General features: G+C 39.7%; 1 protein-coding gene across 3 annotated transcripts in view; it reads right to left on the bottom strand.

Annotated features, from left to right (window-relative positions):
* Positions 1 to 25,237, bottom strand: part of fbxw4 (F-box and WD repeat domain containing 4) — an 82,527-nt gene that overhangs the window by 52,286 nt on the left and 5,004 nt on the right. For all 3 annotated transcript variants that reach the window (XM_044214668.1, XM_044214667.1, XM_044214669.1), the window contains exons 2-5: positions 24,160 to 24,255; positions 23,370 to 23,555; positions 21,505 to 21,637; positions 20,898 to 20,983 (exon numbers count right to left, since the gene is read on the bottom strand). In XM_044214668.1, coding sequence (XP_044070603.1) covers positions 20,898 to 20,983; positions 21,505 to 21,637; positions 23,370 to 23,555; positions 24,160 to 24,255 — 501 coding nt within the window. The remainder of the gene's footprint in view (positions 1 to 20,897; positions 20,984 to 21,504; positions 21,638 to 23,369; positions 23,556 to 24,159; positions 24,256 to 25,237) is intronic.

Genomic DNA, 25,237 nt, shown 5'->3' on the forward strand with positions numbered 1-25,237 from the left:
TGGGACTATATGGCACTCAGTTTGTGGCGCTCAAAGCGCCAAAAAAAAAAAAAAAAAAAACTTTTGAAAAACTCAACAGCAATGTCTCTTTCCAGAAACCATGACCCGGTTACTCAGGATAATCCACAGACCTTGTTGTGATTTTATGTAGAAACTGCTCACAACATATCTCCATATCTCCAAAACTCGGAAACTCACACCAAAACAATCTAGCTGGATAAATAGCACCGGCAAGAGGAAAACATGTATTTTTGATTTTGAGGTGAACTGTCCCTTTAATCAATTAATCATATTGTTTGTCATATTGTTTTGTCCAACCAACAGTCCAAAGCACAATGATTATCAATTTACAGTAATAAACAGAAAACAGCAGCAAATTCTCACATTTTGAAAAGCATGACACAGCAAATGTTTACCATTTTTGCTCGATAATTAACTTAAATGATTAACTGATTATTAAAATTGTTAACACTTTTCTCTCGAATGAATAATCAATTAGGTGTTTCAGCCCTAATAGGGATACTGACAGCCATATCACCCAGCCCTATCTTATAGACAAAAGAATTCATCTGAAAAAAAAAACTTCAACAGAATATAATTGATAATGATAAGTTACAGATCTACCACAGTTGTATTCAATTTATTAACAGTTAAATAAGCAATACTAGAGAACATTATAATACAAAAAGTGTAAGTAATCTAACTTTAATGAACAGAAACATGAACTCTCTTTCACTCTATACGGTAGGCTTTACTTAGTCATTACAGAAGGCTCAAGTTTAACAAGCTGAAAACTCAGCTGTAGGCTTGTTCTATTTTTGTGTGACATGATGTATATGCACAGTTCAAGACAATGAAGAAAAAATACAGCTCTATCATATATCATTCTGCAAGTATTAGTTGTTTTGAACATTTGGAAACAGACTTGGACAGTTGATTGTCTACATTTCTGTTTGTATCATGTTTAACATAAGGCGGAGTGTGTCTTGCAAAGCCAATACATGAAAACACTCATGACACGTGAGACCTAAAAACACCTGTATGAGGCCACCATGTAATGAGAGGTCTTTATGTACTATTTGTGTGTGTCTGTGTGTGCGCGCACGCACTGGAAGTTTCTCAGTGTGTGTTTATGCATTTGAGGCATCTGCAAGGTGTGTCTCTCTTCAAGGGAATGTTTGCCTGCAATGCGTGTCTGCATAAAGCTATCTGTGTGTGTAAGGAATGTAAGGTGTGTGTGTGTGTGTGTGTGTGTGTGTGTGTATAATGAGGGGGTTCAGAGGGAGCTGTGATTATTCTCGCCTCCTGCGGTGCGGGTCCTCTTGCTCTGTGGGCCCCAGGGAAAGCGCCCTGTATTTAGCGTGTGGGAACGCACATTCTGCCCCCTTATCGCTGCATTGTTGCAGCCTCGCTCTTTTCTTCTTTTTTTTTAACTAATTGAATTCTTGACTCCTGAGCCACAGGGACGGCTCGGGAGAGACCAAAGAGAAAGACATGAATTTCAGGCTTTTTTCTTGCGGTTGAGTGGGGCAGAGCAGTGGGGGTGAAATTGGAGTGTGTGAGGTTGGGTGGTGGTGGCGGTGGTGCAGTCAGAGAGGACCAGCTCTGGCTGGCTGGGTGGCTGCTGTGGCGTCACCCTGTACTTTGATACTGGAGGTCAAAGGTCGTCCTTCCCCGGCGGTGGTGAGAAAGTGGCGAATTGGGGACGGTTTATCCAACAATCATTTTCTCCTTTTGGAAACTTTCAAAAGCGCTTTTGGCCCCTGCAGCATCTTTGTAGTTGTGCTTGAGGAATCCTAGACAAAACAATTCTAACCCCCTCCCTGTTCTCACCTCTCTTCAGGGTGGCTTCTCCCTTCACTGACTTCTGCCCAGCCCCCCTTCTCTACACTAGTGGTCAGTGTAGCGTACCCCCCATACCAAACACCACCCCAGCTCCAAGTCAGGATACCCACCTAGTCTGGCAGGAAATTGGCACAGGGCAATGTGCAGACATTACTGGCTCTATGCTACTTGGCACGAGTGACCACCAAAGTCAAATTAACGGGCAAGTCCCTGCTTTCTTATTGTTAGAAGGGTTTCAATGTTTCTTATTTCACAGGACTGTAATTGTAATTTCCCATCACAGATATGCTCTTTTCAGACATGGAATCTTTAACACGGCTTCATCTATCTATGTTAAAGTGATGGCTTCTTGTCATACAGACATAGGTGTCTTTTACGTAAATGTTCACTGTGGCTTTATGCAGACATGAGAAGACTGTTAGGGAAAGAAGCACACTGCTTGCACTACATTTGGCACCTGGTATCTGAGGGGAGCCTAGTTTGCAGCCCACAAATGGGGATATTCACTAAGGATTTGCGTCCCTTTTAAAAGGTACAAAACAGCAAAATTAGGTTTGTCCTTATTTACTAAATTAGTTTTAAAAGTTTCAACAAAAGGCGCCACTGATTTTTCGTAACTAATTCAATCACTGATCTTTTTATGGAGCTGACAACTTCAACTATTTAACTAATATTTTACAAAAGAAACAATGTCTCCGTACGTGAAACAATGAAACAGTATGACCATGGATGAGTTTCCTCACATACAGCCTTCCTCTTCAGAGATGAAAACACACTTGCAGTTCCACAAGTGTCTTCTCTACAAACATTTACAATTCAGCAGCAGAAAGCACTTTCATTTGTGCTCCATTACTTTCCAGACATGCACAACGCACCTCAAAACAGCCCTGAATCAGCTGTTATTTAGCGGCACTGTATGTGATACAGATAAACTGCGGTTGGGCTCATTTATAACTGTTGTCTTAGAAATATCCCATTAAATTAGAAAATTGCGGTGAAGATTTTGTACCCCTCAGAGTAATTTGCGACAAGTGTCGTCCAGCTGCATCTAAAGGAAAGGGTGTTTATAGTTGTTCAAAACCTTATTAGAAGAATGTAATTAACAATTTCAAATTGGAGCATTTACAGTGTTTCGCTATGGTGTTACTGCAAAAAAAAAATTGGTTACCAAAAACTGAAACAAATTCACTATTTCAATTTTATACTGTAATATATTTACTATACTACATTACAGAGGGAAAATAGTACTTTTTACTCCACACCATTTATCTGACAGCTATAGATACTATTTACTTTGCAGGTTGGGATTTTACACAGAATTCAATTAAATTTTATTTATATAGCGCCAATTTATAACACATCTAAACCGTACTCTTTATATTATTATTTACAGAGACACAACAATTCCAACTATGAGCAAGCACTTGGCGACAGTGGCAAGGAAAAACTTCCTTTAAGAGGCAGAAACCTCGAGCAGAACCAGACTCAGGGTGGGCGGCCATCTGCAGCTGCCAGCAAAACATACAAAACATATGACCAGCTTGTAAAATATGTGGCATTGTTATAGATTAAACATGTGGGTAGTTTAAACATGTTCATACATGTTTAAATTTGTTTAAATCAGCTCCTTCTCAACCAGTGTCAGCATCAAAATGCATCTTACAAGTTAATGCATTAGTAATAAATCCACAAATAATACAACATTTATTAACATAACACTGAAAGGGGCAATTTTGCTGTACAATGAATACTTTTACTTTTGATATTTCAATTACTTCTTGCTGATAATACTTACTACTTGAGTGCAATTTTGAATGCAGGAGTTTTTCTTAATTGTATTGCTTACTTTTACTGAAGCTACTTTTACTTAAGTAAACTGAGTAAACTATTTTTTTGTGCATAAGAGATGATAATTGAGTCGCACATTTATTACAGCGATGTTCAGAAAGGATTCTGCCTTAAGAAATTCTCACCAAGATGTGTATTTAATCTCTCTGAGTATTGAACCTTGTGCTGCTGTTCAGACTTGAGTCGTGTTGAAGTGTTACAGAAATGTTACAGGTCTGACTTCATCAGATTGCCGTTGTGACATCTAAAAAATGTACCTGGGGGGTGCATGTCTGAAAGAGGCTTTATGTAGTAGTTAGTAAAACAAAAAATACGATGATAAATTAAGTTATGATGATCAACACACTGAAACAAAAGTCAAAGTCTGACTTTGAGATGTCGTGATATACCGGTATTGATGATAATCATGATATTTAAAAATGTAATATTGATATCATGTTAATAATACACATATGATAATATCGTGTAAATAATCCAACGGCTCTTAAATCTGTTCTCGCTTTGTGAGACTATGCACAGTAAGGTGCATAGTAATGCAAGAATGCATGAATTTGACTGATAGCATTAATTTTTTTCCTTCAAATTTTCTATAGATAGCGCGATAAAAACTGTTTTATCTGGTGCTTTAAAAACAAAGTACAGAAATCGGGAACAGAAATTAACCTGAAAGTAGACAATCAGAAACCTGGATACTAGTACGGTATGAATAAACGGGTTTCTATGTGTTCCAAGTAAACACCATATCCAGAATACAATAAAATCCAGGGTAAGTCTCAAAACCGGAATACTAATGTTCATGTAAACGTACTCATTGCTGACTATTTGCTACTTGGCATGAGGGACCATCAAAGCTACATTAACATGCAAATACTTGCTTCATTATGGTGAGAGATTGCACCTTTTCATATTTCACAGGACTGTAATTGTAAAAAAATGTATCTCCACCACTGTTATACAGTACTTAGCAGCAGCTAGCAGCAACGTGGATGCAGACTGACAATCCGGAAAAGAAGATAATAAGAGATCTCCCAATTTAAACCCAAATCTTGTGTTCATAGAAGATAACTGAACAGGACAAGCACCCAGCCGAGCGCTGAGGTCAAAGCCAGCCTTGTCCAAGAAACCCTATCAGCCGTGACCTTGTGTGAGAGCTGACCTGCTGCTACACATCTGCAGCTGCCCAGCCTACACTTCAACCTGTTGGGTCTTGTTTTAATGAGAGCAGGGTCTGCAGGAAACACTTCAGTCAACTATTAGCTAACCACCTGCTCCAATTCCTATTGCCTGGACCCGCACACACCAGGTATACAGCAGGGGAGAGAGAGAGACAAGGGGGAGAGAAAGAGAGGTATAAAATTAAAACTGGTATCCAAATAATGGTCAAGTCTCAAATAGCAAGCATGAACAAATAATGGCAGCGTAAACAAGGGCAGCGGTGTACTATAATGGCTCACATTTTAAATTCTGCATAATGTCCATTTCCACAGCTCTAATTCCATCAGTACAACAACAGAGTCATATCACACTCACCACTCTGCTGTTCCTAGTTTCTAATTTTATTCTACCATCCCTACCAGCCTTGGCAAGGTGTTTAACAGCACCCTGAGGGATACGTCATCCATCTGATCTACCTGCATTGATTTGGAGAGTTGGCTGAGAGCAGTGGACCGGTCTGGATTGACAGAAGTTTACAGCATAGCATTTTGCCCAGAATCCTGTGGCCACTTCTGGTGTATGAGGAGCCGGTCTCGACGGTTGAGGCCTCGGAGAGGAAAATAAGTTCTCATCTCAGGAGATGGCTGGGGCTGTCTAGGAGTCTGAGCAGCATCGCACTCTATGGGCTTAATAAGAACAAGCTGCAACTGCCACTTAGATCCTTGGAAGCAGAATTCAAGGTGATGAGAACTAGGGAGGTGTTGCAGTACAGGGAGTCGACTGACCGAGGGTGTTCAAAGCTGGAATCGAGCCACCCTATGGAGGAAACTCATTTCAGCCACTTGTATCTGCGATTTCATTCTTTCGGTTTCGGTGTGGGAGGAGTTCGGGGAGGGTATGGAGAAGAACTTTCGTTTGGCCTCAAGGATGTTCTGGCAAACTGTTGGATGACTCAAGAGGGGAAAGCAGGGCTTGGCTCAGGCTGTGTTCAGTAGGAGAGGAAAACTGATGACCCTGACTGGGGATATTGTCAAGCAGTGGAAAGAGAACTTTGAGGAACTCCTGAACCCGACCAACATGTCCTCTGTGGAGGAGGCAGAGTTTGAAGACTCCGGGGAAGCCTCGCCCATATCCCTGGCAGAGGTCTCTGACCTAGTCAAGAAGCTCCTCTGTGGCAAGGTGTGGATGAGATTCGCCCTGAGATGCTGAAGGCTCTGAACATTGTTGGGCTGTCTTGGCTGACGCGCCTCTTCAGTGTTGCGTGGAGGTCGGGGACAGTGCTTGTGGAGTGGCAGACCGAGGTAGTGGTTCCCATTTTTGAAAAAGGGATACCGGAGGGTGTGCTCCAATTATTGTCAACAGTTGTCAATTCATTATAATTTCTCATCTCATTATTGTAATACTTAATATATAATGTTAGGAATAGTTAAATAAATAAATCAATTACGCTACACAGTTAGTAAATCGCTTTAAATAAAAATAAACCCCCCGAATGGTGATCACGGGTCTTGAAACCAAACCACGAGAGTGGCCGATACTGCTTCCAGCGATCAGCCCCAAAAATCCTTAGCAATTTCAATAACAGAATATCAATAGCGTAGGTGTGGTTTCAGGGGTTGGGGGCACAATGGAGTCGGGTTTGTCAACCAAAACCTGAAAGACTTTATATCAATAGTTGTGTAATTCTAGATTTCTTTATTAGACCTCACTGATTAATACAAAGCATGTTTAGGCCTTTCTTTTGTCTTCTACATGCCAATCAAGCTGTGGCACACTGTAATTATTCCAGTTATTTCCATTTTGGTAAACAGCTAAATAAATTTAAAACAAATTTTTGTTTATTTTATTGAAAACTAAAAGTTACAAGATTGGTCTGAAACACAGTATTTTTGATGTAAAAATAGCAAAGTAGGGTAAGGAATTTATTTATTGACACTAAAATGTAAAATTATGAATAAAATTAGAAAATTAGAAATTAGAAAACATTACATTTTCTGGCATGGTCAGAGTCTCTTAACATTGTGGTCAAGGGAACTACTGAAAACTATGTACAATAGAGATTTACTCGCACAGGGACAAAAACAGACAGAAGAAACACAACTGTGAGAAAAACGTATATGACCCTATTTTACCCCTGCAACCTCCTGTAGTGCCTCGTCATACTTCATTTGCCCTGTCCAGTATGAGCCCAATCAGTGGGCATACAGTGTGAGCACACTATCTTGTGTGAAAAAGGAATATGAGTGAACCAAAAACGCCAAGGTCCATGGCCACTGATGGGATCAATATCAATTCTGAGGACGCAGGGACCCTGGACAGCCTAGCCTTGGCATTTCACCGCAGCCACAATAATCCTCACTAACAGACCTTGAGATGATATCCTGTGGAACATCAGAAACACGAGACTGGTGTAAAACAGAGGTGGGATGATGTGTGTGTGTGTGTCTGTGTGTGTGGATGGATTAGTTTTAATTAACGATATACTGTATGTATTCAACGTCATTTAAAGCGCATCCTTTGACACTTGCAGCACATGCTGGATGCACTGTACAGACAAAAGAAGTAATCAGACACAATGACAGTGCCATGTGCACAGATTAATTTTAGTAATTATCAAATCCAACCATTCGCTACAACACAGCCCACACATCACAAAGTTCAGAGGGCAGACAAGGAGGTCTGAAGCCCAAAATAAGAACAGCAGTGTATCTTGCTGGTTAACTGATCAGCACAAGCAACTAACAAACCACTGATCTGCTGGAGATTGATAATACAACATGTAACATTAAATTTCACAGCCTTATGTTTTTGATTTTGCTCTTATTTTACTAATTGACTGACAGCTACTTTTTGGTGCAACTTTGTTTGAATCATTGTTTTTATTTAATTAGGCATTGGTTGTGTAGAACTTCAGTGCACATAAAGTGCTAGACATTGGTTGGTTAAACTTTAACTCCTACAAAATTGAAATAAAACTATTCAGTGTCTAAGTGATCAAAGGAAATATTTGAGTGTGAAGTCTGGACAGTTACATTTCTAACACAAGATGCTCTCCCTCTCTTTCCTCCTGTTCTGTGATGAAAGGCATGCTGTGGAGGCAGCCACCATTCACCTCATTCACTCTGAACTAACCTTTAAGCATCTCACACAATCTGTCAAAGTGGCACATGGCACAAACAAATGCCACAAACTGTTAAAGACAGTGAATTACGACGCCTGTCTTGAGTCGTACATCTGGGAAGAGAATCAGCCTTCTGACTGGAAACCACGTAGGCTCCTGGAGACCAGGGTTCAACTATGTTTGAAGGCAATGTAAGAATCAACATTATATCTATATTCAGCAGATGATTATTTAAAAATAGAATTTTAGAATAACATTACATTATCAAATAACAATTATTCAGCAATTTCCCCAAAATGTTATTATATACAGATTGTAAACAGCATTTAAGCCATTGGACACAAAAACTCCACAGGATGAAACAAACAAACCATACACTCAAAAAAGTTTAAACTAATTCAAAACTATGTATGCATCAGGACAGAACATGTGGGTTTGGTATTCCCACAGATAAGGGAAGCTGGATTACACAGATCTTATTTCTAAGTTTAATAACAAGACTGCAAGAACAGTGTAAGTAATTCATTCTCTTGTTTGAGATGTAATATTCCAGTATTTCTTATAGCACTATCATACTAAAATATGACAACATGACAGCTGACACGTCATAAATGATTTAGAGTTGTTATCAATATTCATTCCAATATCATCAAGTCATTGGCTTAGACAATGAACATAATGCAGCTGGACAGTTTTGCAGCACATGATTTACATCTATTGCCAACATTCAGTGCTAATGCAGGTGGAAACAAATAAAAAGTATTTCTGATTCTGATTCTGAAAGTTAAAGGGAGTGGAGGTCGAGGTGTCCAGCATTCGTTTCCAAACCATAAGTGTTTTAGTTACCTAACGATAACCATACAGTAACAGTACAGTAATAGCCATACATGGATTTTGTAGAACTAAATAATTTGAAAATCACTGCACTGAATACATTCTTGTGTTTTGCAGATTTGTCCAGTATCAACATTCTAATTGGTATAATGCTATAGTCATGCATAATGCTACTTAAGGTGTGTATAGTGTGGTTTTGGCTGTGTACAATGCTACTGTAGGTTGGTATAGTGTACTGTAGGTTAGTGCGCACACAGAGTGCGTTTGCAAGTTTGAAAAAAATAAATCTGATGTTCATGTTGTATATATCCCTTTTGTTTTAATGTTTTATTATCGTGTGTATATAGAACTTCAAACTGTATCTGTACGAAATACAGTAACTTCAACTTGAACTAGCTATGTGTGTTGTACTGTGGCACGTGCGTGTCAGTGATCAGGACCTTATACTTGCACATCAAGCTTGCACAGGACCTCACACCCACTCCGCGGTGGCTCAGTGTGGAAACTGATACTGTATGAAATTCTCATAACATTTAAACGCTATTCGCAGTAAGTGCGAGAGAGCGAGTGAGAGAGCCCTTGAAAAGCCTGGAATGAAATATTATTTTAATTTTTTTTTATTTCTAAGTAATTAGTGAACTAAATAAAAATTGGCTGAATAAATCTGTTGAAAATCTGAACTTTGTATAAAAAAAACAAATAGTGGAGGCCTCTCTGAGGCCCCTCTCACCCCGTACAAAATGGTTTAGTCTGCCCCTGCACTAGGATTCCTCTCTAAACGCAGCTAATTGAGTTGAGTGACTGTTGTTGCTGGAGCACCAAAGTGCACTGTAATAAGTCTTTCTCAAAGAAAGGGAAATCGGGGTAGCAAAAAAGAAAAGAAAGAACGGAAAGAGAAAAAAAAGCAAACTGAGGGAAAATAGCTTTCGACTAATTTCTTTCAAAAGAAAGGTGAGCACAGTTTATATCAGCACGCTAATATCAGCAGTTGTTTTGAAGGCAGTCAGCCAGGAATCTAGCTTGGAGCATATTTGCATTGCATAACATAAATTAATCAGTATCATAAATTAATCAGCATCAAAGCTACAATGTCATATGACATATCTATCAACAGCATTACCTAGCAAAGCTTAACATTGTGCAACACGTGGCCCTCAGTTTCAGAAACAGCCGAGAGTGGAGCAGCGGCAGGTCCCTCCTCATCTCCTGCTAATGTTACCGAGGCCGGGACACAAGGTGAGCTCAAATAGTGGCAACTAAAAAGTTATTCCAAGGACGGATCGAGAGAAGAAGGGGGCCCACAGAGAGTGCTTATGTATGTAGGGCCCAGAATTTTGTGCTTTGTGCACCCCTGAGTGTGGTAAGTGAGTATTGATCAGTTCTACACTAAGCATGTAATTACTCTATCTGTATCATAATATCAGCGCAGAACAATGACTATCATTGAACAGTGGCTATCAGATACATTTGTAGAAGTCTTCTACTATTTCAGTTCAGACTTATTTATCTCCTGCAGCCTACTGGGCGTGGCTTTCACCCCAGGCTATACAGCACTTTCTCAACTGTTTGATTTAGTATGGTTTGTTCTTACATATCCTTTGGGACTTCCTTTCAGCTAGGCTTATGCTTAAACAACTGAAGTGAAAAAAAGACTATTTTCCTTTCAGGAACCAGCTGGAGGGGTGAGTTACTAGGTGTGCGGGGCAGAAGTGGGTTTAATAGGTTTATCAGTGAGTTTCCAGAAGAGTTTTAATTAACCAGGCCATTGGTCAGTGAGAGGTAGGGAGCAGGTTTCCATTATGAGGGGGCGGCAGGCTGAGGCACGGTCTGCTATTTCAGCCAGCAAATTGGAGAATTAATGATGTGGATAACCTGCCTGTTCCTCTCAGATCTGAGAGACGCTCCGAGGCCTGGATCAGACAGACAAGGCCACCATGCATATATGCTGATATACTGGATTTCTTATTTCCTTGTGTACAACAGTTTTAGACTGAAAATGAGGATTTAACTGCTCTCACTTATTTACTGGGTCTAAGGACCAAGCTATGACTGGACTAAGACTGGGTTTTAAGGATTCAAATCAGACTTAGGGTTAGAGGTAATTTCAATATTTTAGGAATGAATGGTAAACATTTTTTAAGATATTTTGTACAAGGGTGCATGTACACTAATGTAGACCTGTTCCAAAACAGCGCAGAACTGTAGAAATTCTGCCCATATGTGACGACTCTGCAGTGCACAACTTACGTTCCATTCCAGGAAGTAGTGTGTCGTTTGTGTAGCAAAGAGGTAAGTTCAGGTGTGGAGGTCAGGGTGGTGGAAGCGCATGTAGTGAATCCAATTTCAACGTTCCGTCTGGCGATAGGCTTGCTTAAAAAAACCCCAACCTTATGACTGTTTAACAGCTCATATTTTCTGACTATGTCTTCATAATCACAATGTGCTTTCAATATACTTATAAAACACAAAGAATGTTGGCAAAACAACAATATTGTAAATGTAAAATGTTGTGAATGTGAAATGCTTCCAGTGGACATTTGAACTGCAACGGAGATGTGGGCAACCAGAACACAACACAGCCACATCCAGTGGACTTTCGTGGAAAAGGGTTTTCTTGTTCCACGGTGGAAGACCCTTGATAGTCCTTAAGTGCAGCAGTAACACAGAAAGTCAAATTCACAGGCTGTGCCTCACATCATTTACATGGGCAGGTATGCCAAAGGAGAGGCTTGTTAGGACCCAGGAGACTACATAGGTACTTGCTGCAAAAATAGGCTGCTGACATAAATCATTTTGAACACTTTTTAACTCCATGACAATACAGTTGCTTTTGTCTTTGAAACTGTTTTCTGAGAAGATATTGGTACTGTAAAGTACTGTAGCTGTATAAAGCAGATAGTGACAAGAGTAAAAGAGCAACTTGCTTCTCCAGTTAGGTAGATCACCTAAAGATGTAATTTACTTTTAAAAAAATAAAAATAAAGAATAAAAACAAAGTCAGTGTCCTGCTATGTGGAAACCATAGGAGCTAACATTAACTACTGCACTTTGTTCAAATTAATCCTGAAGCTGTTTACAGAGCAGGCAATTATTTAGTGAGATGGGAACCCTGGACCTGTGATGTTTCCACGCTGCAGCCTGGACGATCACCTGCCTCTCTGCTGGACTAGCAGGTGATGAAGTCAGGATACTGTTACAGCAATCTCCATCTGTCTGCCTGCATGTCATCAATGCTGGGTGTGTAACTGTGTGTTATTAAGTGTCTGGGTGTAAACATGGCTGAGAAATCAAAGGCACTTCTAAATCACTACTACAAAGAATTTGGTTCTGCTCTCTCAAGCCTATTTCAGTCAGTACCTTCATGGATTTTTTTTTGTGATCAAATGTTTATTGTCTTTCAGCCACAAGGTACATAAAGTATATTGAGAAATACAATGAACAAACAAACAAAAACACAGGGAAAAATAAACAGATAAACTAAAAGGCAGCTGAGGTTTAAGCATATAGGTCTATTGTTGATTATCAAGGGCAGCTATATCTATCCAAGCCCTTATTGTCTAAGGACCCGCTCTATTCATCCTAGCTGTTGGACATTCCAAAGTTGCTATTCTATTAAAAGGCCAGAATCTAGTATGACCGCAAAGAAAGACTCGGAGTGTATCACATTTGTAAAATTGTCTTTTTTGCAGCTGTGAAGCCTGCAAACAACAACCTATGTTGATTAAGAGTACAGGATGAACTGTCGTTTAGAAGAAAGAGAGATGGATTTGGATCATAGCTCAACCCAGTCAAGTCTGATAAAATATCATTAACAATTTCCAGAAATTAGCAATAACAGAGCAGTCCCTGTAAAAATGTCCCTGGAGCATTAACACAACAAGGAGTACAGTTATATGAAGTAACTAGATGTATGTTTATAACATCTATAAGGCGTAGCATATGCCCTATGAATGACTTAAAAATGAATCAATTGGTGTGCAAAATTTTAGTGCTAAAGTATGTGATAGATATACCATATTGTATTCCAATCTTTTCGACAACCATAAGTCACAAACTCTCTGTCCTAGGTCTTCATCACCGGCAACACATCAGTAGTTATCCCAAGTAAATGATTATATAATCTTGAAATCAAACCACGAGAGCTTGCAAGTGGATTCAAAACTATAAATATAGGATGATCAGTCAGAGAATACTGCCATCGCACACCTTATGTACTGAGAGACAATCTTAATTGTAAATATAAGAAATAAGAGGACCCTGGAATATTAGTTGTGAAACAACAATATACTGCAATCCCCAAAAATATCTTTCAGTGTGTCAATGCCCTGGCTGGACCAAAACACATTTGAAAATGGCTTCTTTCCTGAGTGTAAATGCTTATTATTCCAAATAGGTGTGGATGTATGGAATTTAAAGGGAGCCCCTAAATATCTTTCAACAGCATTCCAGACTTTAAGGGAATTACAGACAATATGTCCAAATCTAAGTGGGAGGTTCCTGCGACTTACAGGGTTCCTACAAATTTTCCATTTCAAAATTCCATAATTTTCCAGACTCAAATTTCCAGACTTCCAGGTAGATTTTTCAGACCATATTTGACATCTAAGTACAAATAGCTAAATGTTTATTATGTAAATAAATGGTTTTAAAATCCAATTATTAACTTGCATGTTACATTCTGACTCACCCAATCAGTGCTGACATGCTGCGATTAGCGTATTGTCTCATTTCCGGTCACCGGTGTTAGTGTTTTACTAGTAGCATATTTTTGCTGCTCTAGCTCATCACAGTTCATTTTGTTTGATTCTTCATTATAGTAACTATCTGCTATACATTTAAATGTACACTAGTTCTGCTCAAGCACTCATAGCTCTCTCTTTCTTTTAACGACTTTCTCGCTATTCCCACAGTTTACATGCTATTCATTTTTGCTAGCTACCATTCTTTAGCTTAGCAGCTAGTGATGGCTTCTCTCTCTCTCTCTCCCTCTCCTGCTCTCTCTTGCTTGGTGTGTCAAATGTTTAGCTATTCCTCTGCCTCCTTTAGTGATAATGGTACATGTAATAAATGTAGTTGTTGGAAACGCGGTTCTGCACCATGGGAACTCAATCATTAGCGGCTGTAGTTAGCCAGCCCCCAGTAGCTGGTGCGGACCGACCAGAGGTAGGTCCTGTTAGCAGAAACCAGGGAGGCTGGGTGACTGTCTGAAGGAAGCATAGCCCTAAGCAGAAGCCCATGGTTCACCACCAACCTGTTCACGTTTCTAACAAGTTCTCCCTACTCAGCGACACGCCCGCTGAGAAACCAACTCTGATTATTGGCAGCTCCATTTTGAGAAACATGAAGTTAGCGAGACCAGCGACCAGAGTCAAATGTATTCCTGTGGCCAGAGCGGGTGACATTGAATCCTATTTAAAACTGCTGGCTAAGGATAAATGTAAATACAGTAAGATCGTTATTCACATCGGCGGTAAAGACTCCCGATTACGCCAAATGGAGGTCACTAAAGTTAATGTTGAGTCGGTGTGTACATATGCAAAGACAATGTCGGACTCCATAGTTTTCTCTGGGCCCCTCTCAAACCTGACCAGTAATGATATGTTTAGCCGCATGTCTTTCATTCCACCGCTGGCTGTCGAGGTGGTGTCCATCAAATGATGTGGGCTTTGTAGATAATTGGCTGACTTTTTGGGGAAGACCTGGTCTGATTAGGAGAGATGGCATTCATCCCACTTTGGATAGAGCAGCTCTCATATCTAGAAATCTGACCTAAACCATGACAACCCAGAGTTGAGACCAGGAGGCAGAGTTGAAGTCCTACATGCTTCTCTGCGCTTCCAGAGCAGTTACCCACCCAAAACTCCTTAGTGACGGTGTCTGCCCCCCGACCACTTAAATTAATAAAATCTAAAGTTAACAGAAGAGGAGTTACACATAAAAACTGCTGAAAATAGCACAACAAAATAGGAGAATTAAATGTGGACTCTTAAACATTAGATCTCTGTCATCTAAAGCTATACTAGTGAACGATTTAATATCAGATTATCATATTGACTTATTCTGTCTTACTGTAACCTGGCTGGGTCATGAAGAATATGTTAGCCTAAATCCACTCCGCCCAGTCATATTATTACTCACGTTCCTCGAGTCACTGGCCGAGGAGGTGGAGTTGCAGCCATCTTTGACTCAAGCCTATTAATCAACCCTAAACCTAAACTAAATTATAACTCATTTGAAAGCCTTGTTGTTAGTCTTTCACACCCGACCTGGAAAACACGACAGCCAATTCTATTTGTTATAGTGTACAGCACTCCTGGTCCTTATACTGAATTTTTAACTGAATTCTCAGAGCTTTTATCAAGTTTAGTCCTTAAAACAGATAACGTAATTATTGTTGGTGATTTCAATTTTGCTATAATATACTACTGCATTTATCTCATTATTAGATTTGATTGGCTTTTGTCAGAGTGTACATGAAGCCACTCACTGTTTTAAACACACCCTCGACCATGTTCTGGTATACAGCATTGAAATTGAACATTTAATAGTCTTTCCACAGAATCCTTTATTATAGGACCATTATTTAATAACTTTTGAACTGCTATTACTGGACTACACGCTATTAGGCAAAAACTCCTACTCTAGATGTCTATCTGATAGTGCTGTGGCTAAATTCAAAGGAGCAATCCCATTTGCATTTCATTCAATGTTATGTCTCAATATAACAGAGGGCTCCTATGCAAATCGCAGCCCCTCCCAAATTGACCATCTTGTTCATAGTGCTGCAGGCTCACTGAGAATGACACTCGATTCCATCGCCCCTCTAAAAAAGAAGATAATAAAACAAAGAAGGTTAGCTCCATGGTATAACCCCCAAACCTGCAAATTAAAGCAAACATCACGAAAACTTGAAAGGAAATGCCGTTCCAACAACCTGGAAGAATCTTGTTTAGTCTGGTAAGATAGTCTTAAAACATATAGGAAGGCCCTCCATAATGCCAGAGCAGCCCAACCCCAGGTTTCTTTTCAGCACTGTAGCCAGGCTGACAGAGAGGCTTAGCTCTATTGAACCATGTATTCCTATAGCCCTCAGTAGTAACAACTTCATGAGTTTCTTTAATAATAAAATTTTAACTATTAGAGACAAAATTCATCAAGTCCTGCCATCAACCAGTACCGATGTATCTTCAAACACAGGAACATTAAAAACAACTGTAAAACCTGATATATATTTTGACTGCTTTGCTCCTATCGACCTTCTTCAGCTGACTTCGACGATTAATTCATCTAAGCCATCAACCTGTCTCTTAGCCCCATTCCAACTAGGCTGCTTAAAAATGTTTTACCCTTAGTTAGCACTTCATTACTGGACATGATCAATCAGTCTTTATTAACAGGCTATGTACCACAATCCAAGTAGCTGTAATTAAGCCTCTTCTTAAAAAGCCCACTCTTGATCCAGGGCTTTTAACCAACTATAGATCTACAGTGGTGTGAAAAAGTGTTTGCCCCCTTCCTGATTTCTTAATTTTTTGCATGTTTGTCACACTTAAATGTTTCAGATCATGAAACAAATTTAAATATTAGTCAAAGATAACACAAGTAAAAACCAAATGCAGTTAAATGAAGGCTGTTACTTAAATAGGACCTGCCTGACAAAGTGAAGTAGACCAAAATATCTTCAAAAGCTAGACATCATGCCGAGATCCAAAGAAATTCAGGAACAAATGAGAAAGAAAGTCATTGAGATCTATCAGTGTGGAAAAGGTTATAAAGCCATTTCTAAAGCTTTGGGACTCCAGAGAACCACAGCGAGAGCCATTATCCACAAATGGCAAAAACATGGAACAGTGGCGAACCTTCCCAGGAGTGGCCGGCCGACCAAAATTACTCCAAGAGCGCAGCGACGACTCATCCAAGAGGTCACAAAAGACCCCACAACAACATCCAAAGAACTGCAGGCCTCACTTGCCTCAGGAAAGGTCAGTGTTCATGACTCCACCATAAGAAAGAGACGGCAAAAATGGCCTGCATGGCAGAGTTCCAAGATGAAAACCACTGCTGAGCAAAAAGAACATTAAGGCTCGTCTCATTTTTGCCAGAAAACATCTTGATGATCCCCAAGACTTTTGGGAAAATACTCTGTGGACGGACAAGACAAAAGTTGAACTTTTTGGAAGGTGTATGTCCCATTACATCTGGCGTAAAAGTAACACCGCATTTCAGAAAAAGAACATCATACCAACAGTAAAATAAGGTGGTGGTAGTGTGATGGTCTAGGACTGTTTTGCTGCTTCAGGACCTGGAAGACTTAATGTGATAAATGGAACCATGAATTCTGCTGTCTACCAAAAACTCCTGAAGGAGAATGTCCGGCGATCTCTTCGTGACCTCAAAATGAAGCGAACTTGTCTCTGTACTTGTCTTGTTAGATCTTAGTTCTGCGTTCGACACCATTGACCATCACATCCTATTACAGAGACTGGAACATGTAATTGGCATTAAAGGAACTGCACTAAGCTGGTTTAAATCCTACCTATCAGATCGATCCTAGTTTGTACATGTTAACGGTGAGTCTTCCGTGCACGCCAAAGTTATTCACAGAGTTCCACAAGGTTCTGTGCTTGGACCGATTCTATTCACCTTATATATGCTTCCTCTAGGCAATATTATTAGGAAACACTCCATAAACTTTCATTGTTATGTGGATGATACCCAATTATATCTATCGATCAAGCCAGATGAAACTAACCAGTTAGCTAAACTTCAAGCATGCCTTAAGGACATAAAGACCTGGATGACCTGCAATTTTCTGATGTTAAACTCTGACAAAACTGAAGTTATTGTGCTTGGTCCCAAACACCTCCGAGACACATTATCTAAAGATATAGTTACTTTAGATGGCATTGCCCTGGCCTCCAGCACCATCGTAAGGAACCTCAGAGTTATCTTTGATCAGGATTTATCCTTTAACTCCCACATGAAACAAACTTCAAGGACTGCCTTCTTTCATCTACGCAACATTGCAAAAAATCAGGCATATCCTGTCTCAAAATGATGCAGAAAAACTAGTGCATGCATTTGTTACTTCTAGGTTGGACTATTGCAATTCCTTATTATCAGGCTGCCCAAATAAGTCCCTTAAGACTCTCCACTTGATACAGAATGCTGCGGCACGTGTACTGACAAGAACTAGGAAAAGAGATCATCCAATATTAGCTTCTCTGCACTGGCTCCCTGTAAAATCCAGAATACAATTTAAAAATCCTTCTCCTCACCTACAAAGTTCTTAACAGTCAGACACCATCGTATCTTAAAGATCTCATAGTACCTTATTACCCGACTAGAACACTGCTCTCCCAGAATGCAGGGTTATTTGTGGTTCCTAGAGTGTCCAAAAGTAGATTGGGAGCCAGAGCTATCAGTTATCAAGCTCCTCTCCTGTGGAATCAGATCCCAATTTGGGTTCTGGAGGCAGACACCATCTCCACATTTAAGAGCAGGCATAAGACTTTCCTCTTTATTAAAGCTTATAGTTAGGGCTGGCTTGGGAGAGTCCTGAACCATCCCTTAGTTATGCTGTTATAGGCCTAGACTGCCGGGAGACTTCTCATGATGCACCTATTTCCTCTCTCCCTCTCCTTCTGTATCCATTTTTATCCCATTACTGCATGTTACTAACTCAACATCTTCTCTCTCCCGTAGTTCTGTGCTTTCTCGTTTCTCTCCTCTCTCCTTCTGTCGCTTTCAGCAGGTATTTCTGCCTCCGGAGCTGCAGAGTCTGGATCTGTGGTTGTGGGCCACTTGCTATGTTCCTGCTCAACAACTGCTGCTGCAGTTATTATTAGCTCTGTTGCTAGTACTGTCATTATTATTCCTATAGCTGTCACTCCTATTATTATTAATTTATTAATATGAATGTTACCACTACAATTACATTATTACTATTTAAAAATTCTAGGTGGTATTTGCATTGTGCCTCCCTTGAATTGAATTGAATGTTGCCAAATCATTGCCAGAGGACTGTAGCTAAGTACTGTTGCTCATACAAATTAATTAACACCAAACCATTGTGGTCGTTCAGTCTACACTCCTAAGCAGAAAGTTGGACAACGTTCCACTGTCAAACAAAGAGGAAGTAAACTAACCGGTGCTACCTATATTCATATTATTTCTCTTAACATATTGAATAAATAATATTATATTATTGCCCCCCCCCCAATATGTCTCTTTTATAAATAAAGATCTGAAAATGACTTGAAATAAGTTAAATAATTACATTTTCATGGCTTCTGTGCAGCCTTGTTTATTCTCTGTGTCCATGGAAACAATGATGAACGCAGCCATAAAGGTATGGTTTCCTTACGCAGAAAAGGTAGTTCCATACTGCGTAGGAACCCTGGACCTATGACCGCATATTCCAGATCATGAAGCCTGTATGGAGTTATCCAGCAAGCTTAAATTTTTCTCCATGCTATTTTAGAATCACGATGAAACCATATCAGAAAAGCCCTTAACTGAGAGGCTCAAAAATAAAGCTTCAAATCAGGTAGAGCCAGACCACCCTCTAGTTTAGGCAGTTGTAAAGTGGTTAAACTAATCCTTGCTGGTTGTCCTGCCCAAACAAATTTAGATATTAAAGCATGTCTTAAAATAATCCATTTTCCAAATCCAAACTAAAACACAAATAAAAACAATATGGGAATGGATGTGCATGGAATGCGAGAAACGGAAAGCTGAACAAGGAAGGCACAAAATATAGCTCTCAAAAAATGTATACTTGAATCAATGCTGAATGGAGCAGGGAACTGAGGGACCTCAAGGTTGGCTGTGGAATCCAGACATTCATCACACAAGTGAAGTAGCAACCTGCATGCACACACACTTTGAGCCCTATAACGGATGTCAAAGGAATGCTGAGTACATTTCCCAAAATGTTAAACTATTCCTTTAAAAATGTATTGTGTTGGATTTGCAAGTGCAAGTTTACTTGCACTTGAGAGAAATTTTTGCCATGCCTTCAAGTTATAGTAGGTTCAATTAAAAATCTTTTAATACCAAACTGAAATACAGCTAACTGAAATTAATTTCAAAATGAAAACCTGTGGGAATATCAGTCATGAATATTGGGCTTGTTTCAATACATTAACTACAACATTTGTATGACTAACAATCTTGAAAATATAAAAAGAAATTAAATTAAATAAACTCAAAAACGTTGCTATCTGTTAAATATCTTAGCAGCCAAACATGGGTTACCTGCCACAATAGTAAGTAAGTAACAGTAAATAACTAGTAAGGCATGCTGACATGCCCGCTTAATACTATAACATCAACCTACAAACAAAAAGAGCAGAGGTGCTATATCACACAGCAAAGCCCACATATTTAATGAAAGAGGCTACTATTTACGCCATCATCTAGTAACTAAATTGATTACGAAATGAGATGCGCCAGGATCTGCCTGATTCAGCTCAGCAAGTGATAGATAATGTTTGATCGATCACATTGTACACTAATCAGAGCAGCATGATGCAATGTTAGAAAAAGACAACCTTCTGAGTTTATACAAGTTGATAAAAGTAGAAGCAAACAGTACAGTCAGTATTCAGCAGGAGATGGGTTTGTTTGTCTATTTCTCCATCATTTTTTGTTTCCCCTTACCTTAATATCTAGCCCTAACCCCAACCACAGAGGTTAGCTCCACAAGAAACGTTATTCAATGGGGAAATAGACTTTGACAAAAGACAGGTCCAACATCAGGCTAAAGTTATTTTGATAATCACCATCTGGACACATTTAACCCAATAAGGTCTGCATCGAGTTGAAGCTAGCTTAAAGTTAGTTATTGACCTGCTGGACCATGAGCTGGTGTCATGTCTTACTGTCAGTAGTCTGTGTCAGTAACATCAATGAATTAAAGAAGAGCATTCTGCCTCTCTGTCTGCTCCTCCTCAGAGCTTACCACCTCCACTGACATTTTCCCTGGAGGAAAACCCTATTTAACTGAGTGAGCAAACACAGCCACATTTGTCAACCTCTTTGTGTCTCCTGATAACCAAACTCTTGTGAGTAATTCTGAGCAAATGCTTACCTCAGTGTGGGACTAATAGCAACAGACCACACTCTGTCATACATGGGAATTGTGTCTCTGGGGCAGCTGGAAGTCAAAGTCCAAATCTAGAGAAACAAAAGTCAACAGTAAGGATGTTTTATAATATATGCATAAACAGACACACTATGATATGTAGATCGATAGATAGATAATTTATTTATCCCCGGGGGGAAATTCACATGTCACAGCAGAAGTACATGAATGAACCACTCGGTACAAATAATAGTGCAAACAAATGTCAAACAAGTACTAACATAAAAGTATGCCCTTTTAAGTACATGCATGCATACAAGTGTGCAAATTGCAGTAACGTGTGTAAAATGAATCTAATTCTAAGTTTGAAGTTAAAAAGATGTATTACACTGTGCCAGAAGTTATAGAAATGTAATGTACATGACATTTACTGCTGATGATGAATTGAATCTGAAGTGAAATGTAACATTTTCTTGTTCTGAAGAATTGTAAATGTTTCAAAGCAATGAGGTTTACGTTCTGCAGTCTTATTCCTTGTGAAACAAATGTGGATGGTAAACACTATGGCACTGTGCATCACATTAATAAATCAGAATTGTAGAGGTGTTCTGACCCGGGCTGTTTGGTCTCTGGATCCACTGACGATGAGTCCATCTTTAGAGTCCAGGCAGTTGACTTCCTGGTTATGACCTGATAACTCCATTGACATGTCACTCCTCCTCCTGTGGACCAGGATCTTGCCATCACTGACACAGACAAAGGGGAGTTATTTTTAGCACTAGCCTGATAGCTTGACTGGCAAAAATATCAGGAGGGACGTAAGCCTTTATTGAAAAAAAAAAAAATTGTTATAAGTATCCAGTATGGGCTGAAGCCTTTTTCTTCTGTCGTGTCCTTGTACTTCTTCTGTGACCGAAGCTAGTCTTACTTCGTTAACAATTTCATGCACAGCAATGAACAATGGATGCAGTGGTACAATTTACACAACACTTGCTATGCTGGAAGATATTTGGCTTATGATCAGCACATGAAAGTTTTTCCATTTCCTGGAATCCATATAATATTATTATTATAATATTATGAGACAGTATTTTATATCTTTGCAATGCTGTTATTACAGCAACAAACATTACCACAAGGTAAACAGTATAACTGCCCTGTTCATGTCAGAAAGGAAAGGAACAGGAATGGACATTTACATGTATTGATTGGCCAAAGCAGTGTATTACTGGAGACGCTGCATTGTCTTGTGACAAAGGTTGAGCCAGGTTCAACTTGTTTGCTGGATGTTGCTAGTGCTAGTGACACTGCATCAACACAGTGGTCTCCTTGAGATGAATGAGGGGGCTGCGTTTTAAACACAGTGCTAAAGTCGGTCTGAACGTGGCCTTAAGTATGCTTCAAACAAAGGTTGATTTATAGCTGTAGGTTAAGGAGCTCCGTTGTACCGGAGCTACGCTGTAGTCTACGCCATAAGTGACGTGTGCTTCCTCAAAAATGGAACTACATGTTGAGGCTAATGTAGCTATGGAGATATAATGTGGAGAGTGCAAGAACTGTGATTGGCATCTCATGTTTTCTCCTACAGTTTGATGATGCCTGGTGACAACTCGAGTAACATTCACTTCAACGCTGAAAAACAGTGGTGTTCTTCAGCCTGATCACATACGATACATTTGTCTAGTGTTGCAGTGTTGCCATCAACAGGTGAAATCTGAAGCTGAATTATAAATAAAAAACCTCCCATCAACCCCTTTGCATCAAGTGTGAATCCAGCTAAAGTGCTTGTCGGACCCCTGAACAGCATCTGAAACCCCCTCTCCCCACAATTTCCATCGTCACAATTGTGGAGGCTGCATCAACAATTTTAACTTTCCGACACAGACAATCTGACATTCACATCCACTTTACACAGTGACTGGTCAGCTGTGTGGAGGAGTAAAAGTAGGCATGGTTTGAACTTCTCTCTCAAGCTCTCTCTTTTCATTCTCCACACAACGACTTCTGTCACTTTTTGTGTGAACAACTGAGTGCAACACCATGGATGGCTCAGAGGACAAAAGGTCTGAAAGTGTGCGCCATTATCCCAGTTTGAACGATTCATCGCATTCTGACCCCTCTATTACAGTAGAATTTTCACCCCCACTGTTGCTGCTTTTAACAGCATTTTTGCCTTCAGACAATTTTGGACGACACATTGTACAAAGTAGTTAGTTTCAAGTACAGCCCTGTCTTTAGGCTGCTTATACTAATTAACCAGATCTTCTATTAACTCCAGGAAATCGTCGTTGCTCATTTTTGCAATAATCAGGCACCTCTCTATAGGTTAGGTTGCTACTGAACAATGACAGTCATTAAATATTTCTTAATATGAGGGTACAAATTGTTACTCTAGTACATCTGATTGTTAAATAATGACTAACGCATGTTGTAAATGCCAAATAAGGTCACAAGGAGAACAAATAGAGCATGAGCTACCTTCCACCACTGATCAAGTGAGAGTCCGTCAGAACAAAGCGACAGACATCACCCTTGTGGCCCGAGTAGATTTCAAATGGGTTCCGCTGGAGCCTCCCGGAGTCTTGGCGCAGATGGTACGCTCCAATATCAGCAGCCTGAGACAGAAACAGTACCTTCCCATCCAGCTGCAACCATGGCAACAGTCTGAAGACAAGATACATGATTTAAAAATGATAAGAGTAAAGCTAACATGAATGAAAAGTCACCATGATAGACTCCAGTAAAATATGCAGATGCATCTTGCATTTATGAAGAACACATTATGTTTGTTAGTGGAAATGGGGATATACACTTATTCACTTTCTCTACGTAAGAAAGAATCATTCACACACACAGCCCTCGGGAGCAATTTGGGGTTCAGCGTCTTGCCCAAGGACACTTCGACATGTGGGGGAAGCTGGGATCAAACCGCCGACCTTCCGATTGGTGGACGACCCGCTCAGCCACTAAGCCACAGTCGCCCAGTTAGATAAGAAGATCTCAGTTGGTGTGTTAAGTATGGAGTTAGAGTCAGGACATAGTTAGCTTAGCTTTACATAACGACTAGAAGCAAGGGGGAATGGCCCCAGATGACTGGTCCTACTGTAAAACACAACACTCATTTTCATGTACAGTATATAAGCTCTTAATTCGCATTTTATACATATTGCATTTCTCATGTGTTACACTGCATATTGTCTAACTGACATAGAGTACAACAAGGTCAAGGCGTTTCAGCCTGTAAACAGTGTATAGGCAAATGACTCACTTTGTTTTCCATTTGAGAGGAATAGCCCCTTTGCAGACCCCATCATACCAGTTTTGAGCTATCTTCACTCTCTCCTTCAGTGGGATGTGAGGATATCTGCAATGACAGTGACAGTTTAACATTACTCTGTTTGACCACTGTGGCTTTTGAAAGCTGAATGTTATAGTGGTAGTTATGTTGAAAATGCTTATTTGACCCTTTGAAACCATCCCCATCCCAGCTCTTCAATGGTAGAGGACATACTGGACAGACTACAGAGCAGCTTCTTTTCCTCAGGCTGAGAGACTCCACACTCCACCATAAATAAATCACATGGAACTTTCTGTTTTGCACATTACCATACCACAACATTTGTATAATATATGTATATAAGTAACTGTATTTATTGTTTTTATTTTTATTCTATTCTAATTTTATATATTTGTATAGATGTTCTTTGTGTAGCGTTAAGGGGGCTACATCTTTAATTTCATTGTGCAGCCCTGTGGAATGACAAATATATGCACCTTGACCTTGACTGGAACACTTTCAATTCTAAATTGTAAGTTCACCAAATTACAAAAATCATATTTTCTCACTTCCTTATAGTATATCTCTCCAGGCAGACACTTTTGGTTTTATTTGTCCCGGTTTAGAGATATCTGTCAGTGTCTGTGAGATTTCTGCCTCTACTTCAATACAATGGAGATGGATGGAATTTCATTTGTGGTGCTCACAGTATTGAAAAATTACATTTCAAAAGTTCAACAGTAACATCTCTTTACAACACCATTGGTCCCATTACTCAGGATAATCATCAGACCTCCCTGGGAACAGCTTTTATCGGAACTGTCTTTATTAAAGAAATAGTCCAAATAATAAGTTGTGACACTGAAGTCTGTGGATTATCCTGAGCAAATGGGACAACGAGCCTTATTCATGAAACATTTGTACACACAGATTTGATCTTAACTGTGGTCTGGACTTCTCTTAAACATGCTATCCAGCACAGATATATCATTTCCACCTGACGCTGATGCCTGATGTTTCCTTATGCTAATGACTCCCGTACAATTTAAGAACAATCGTAACTCCAAAA

This window comes from Siniperca chuatsi, linkage group LG11, assembly GCF_020085105.1.
Source record: "Siniperca chuatsi isolate FFG_IHB_CAS linkage group LG11, ASM2008510v1, whole genome shotgun sequence".
Taxonomy (NCBI): Eukaryota; Metazoa; Chordata; class Actinopteri; order Centrarchiformes; family Sinipercidae; genus Siniperca; species Siniperca chuatsi.